Source organism: Nanorana parkeri, unplaced genomic scaffold (assembly GCF_000935625.1).
Source record: "Nanorana parkeri isolate BGI_ZX_2015 unplaced genomic scaffold, ASM93562v1 scaffold251, whole genome shotgun sequence".
Lineage (NCBI taxonomy): Eukaryota > Metazoa > Chordata > Amphibia > Anura > Dicroglossidae > Nanorana > Nanorana parkeri.
Window position 1 is genome coordinate 1454233 of NW_017306519.1, and position 2208 is coordinate 1456440.

The 2208-nt window shown below is 45.2% G+C and overlaps 1 protein-coding gene across 2 annotated transcripts in view; it reads right to left on the reverse strand.

Moving 5' to 3' along the window:
* Positions 1 to 1836, reverse strand: part of NSMF (NMDA receptor synaptonuclear signaling and neuronal migration factor) — a 56597-nt gene extending 54761 nt beyond the window's left edge. For both annotated transcript variants that reach the window (XM_018556769.1, XM_018556768.1), the window contains exon 1: positions 1539 to 1836. In XM_018556769.1, the coding sequence (XP_018412271.1) occupies positions 1539 to 1609 (71 nt within the window). In that variant the 5' untranslated portion in view covers positions 1610 to 1836. The remainder of the gene's footprint in view (positions 1 to 1538) is intronic.
* Between the last annotated feature and the right edge of the window lie 372 nt (positions 1837 to 2208).

The window sequence follows — 2208 nt, forward strand, 5'->3', positions numbered from 1 at the left end:
ACTATATATATATATACATATACATATACACATACACATACACATACACACATAAATATTATACATACATACATACATACATATACACATATCATACATATATTATAAATCCACATGCATAAGTTATCTGCTTAGTACCAAAATTGTTCTCCAAAACTGGATTCATATAATTTATGTTATCATTTATTCTATTTTAAGTGTGACTTAAAGAAGGTATGCAATGTTTCATTTACTAATCAAACACATCATATTAAACATTATTAGGTTCCATACTACACATAAAGAGACAGCCTATATTATACTGTCATGTATCACTCAATGGAATGTTTTCTCTACAGCAATATGTGAACAATTCATACCTATGACTTATCAGATGTATAAATAATCAGGAAGAATGATCTTTAATTTTATGGATATGTAGAACTTAAAAAAATGTCCTGATGTTAAGCAGGGATGATGTATACGTCGGCATGACATAAAAAAATCAAGGCAGACAAGTCTCATTCACAGCACCCGTCTCTTATAATCCTTATAATTTCCTTTTACAACGTCTAAACTTGTGAAATTCATTGTCAGCACGTTGAACCCTCCAAGCAGCTCCCTGCTATGACATCCTCACAATCTTCATTAAAAGTACAAGCACGTAACTGCCTCTTCCAAAACGAAGTGTCGCCTTGGACAGCTGCCTACATTGTCACACCTGTTCTGACACCCAATACTCCATAAGATGTACATTCCTCCACAGCCACATCGCTCACATAGTTTATAGACTTTCTGCACATTCCTTAAATCAAATGACAATAAGCGGCAATAAAAAGGTGGGACGTCGACAAAAGACCCGACTGCGTTTGACCAATCAGGTGACCTTGGGAATACTCCTACGACATTATTGGCAGGGCTTTTAAAGGCTCAACAAAGACTTAATACAATGGAATATATCTGTAGCAGTGACCTGACACTCAGCGGGTGGAGAAATATTGGGTATTTAGTGAGATATAAAAGGGAATGTTTGGTTGTAAGTAGTAGTAATAAAGTGTGTGTGTGCAGAGCAAACAGTGCTGTGTGTCTCCATAGACCCTCTCATCCCCAGTGTCATGTATCACGGGGCAGACTATAATTAAGCAGTTCACTGTCTCTTCTGTGTTTTCATTATGTACTGGATAAGCCATGAGATACATGCACAGCCTAGTATAGGTGATCTAAGGATACAAGGTTTTCCTGCTGGCTGGTCTACAAAGGGTTAATATCACAGCTCAAGGAGAGTTAAAACCCCAGAGAGATGGAGAGTGGGCTGCATTACCCAGTGAATTATGTCATATGACTGGGGCAAGTCAGGTGCCCCTGCAAGTGACTGAGAGTGCTGCAGGCGATGGAGCACAATGCAGGATGAAATGATACCCTGGGCATGGCAATAGCAGGCTGAGCCCAAGAGCCTGCAATCTAAAACTGCAAGGCAAAGCCAAGAGTCGATGCCCAGCCTGGCACCCCATGCCAGTGTGCAGACAGGTGTGACAGGCTGCCAACAGACAGGTACTCACCGAACTTTGGCTGCTACATGGGAGATGGTGTCATTCCTCAGCGCCTTCTTCTTGGACACAGCTGTGCCCATCCTCGGTCAGACAGGGGGTTAGGGGCCACATCCGAACAGATCCGGGGTGGCGGGTAGGGCAGAGATGTTGTAGGGACCCCCGGCTGCGGCCCCGGTTGATGCTGCGCTGTGTCCGGCCACGGACTGATCCTCCAGGCTGACTGCTCGCTCATTGATTGCTGCAGGAGGGAGGGCAGCGCCGCTCAGCGGAGGAAGCCGCTACCATGTATGGGCAGAGGATGCGCCTACCGCCCTCCCACCAGCGACATGGGGGAGAAGAGGGCGGGGCCTAAGGCAGGTGACACACGGCTGCTGGTACCAGGGACTGTGTGTGATGCCGGTGTCCACAGAACATCGGTTCCACGTGCCATGAGCATTGACAATGTGCCCTGTCAGAGCAGCTGATGTGCCGGGGCTTCATCTGCAGAAGTTAAATCGGTCGGAGATCATTCCAGACTGTGAGCCACAGTGTGGCTCACACTGACGGAGATCATTCCAGACTGTGAGACTCTTCTTTCTGCTACTGTACGATCCTTGTCCGATCCCCATGTATAGACTCTTCCTTCCCCACCATGGTCTATATTATAAAATTGCTACACGATCCATTTAGTACATGTGAT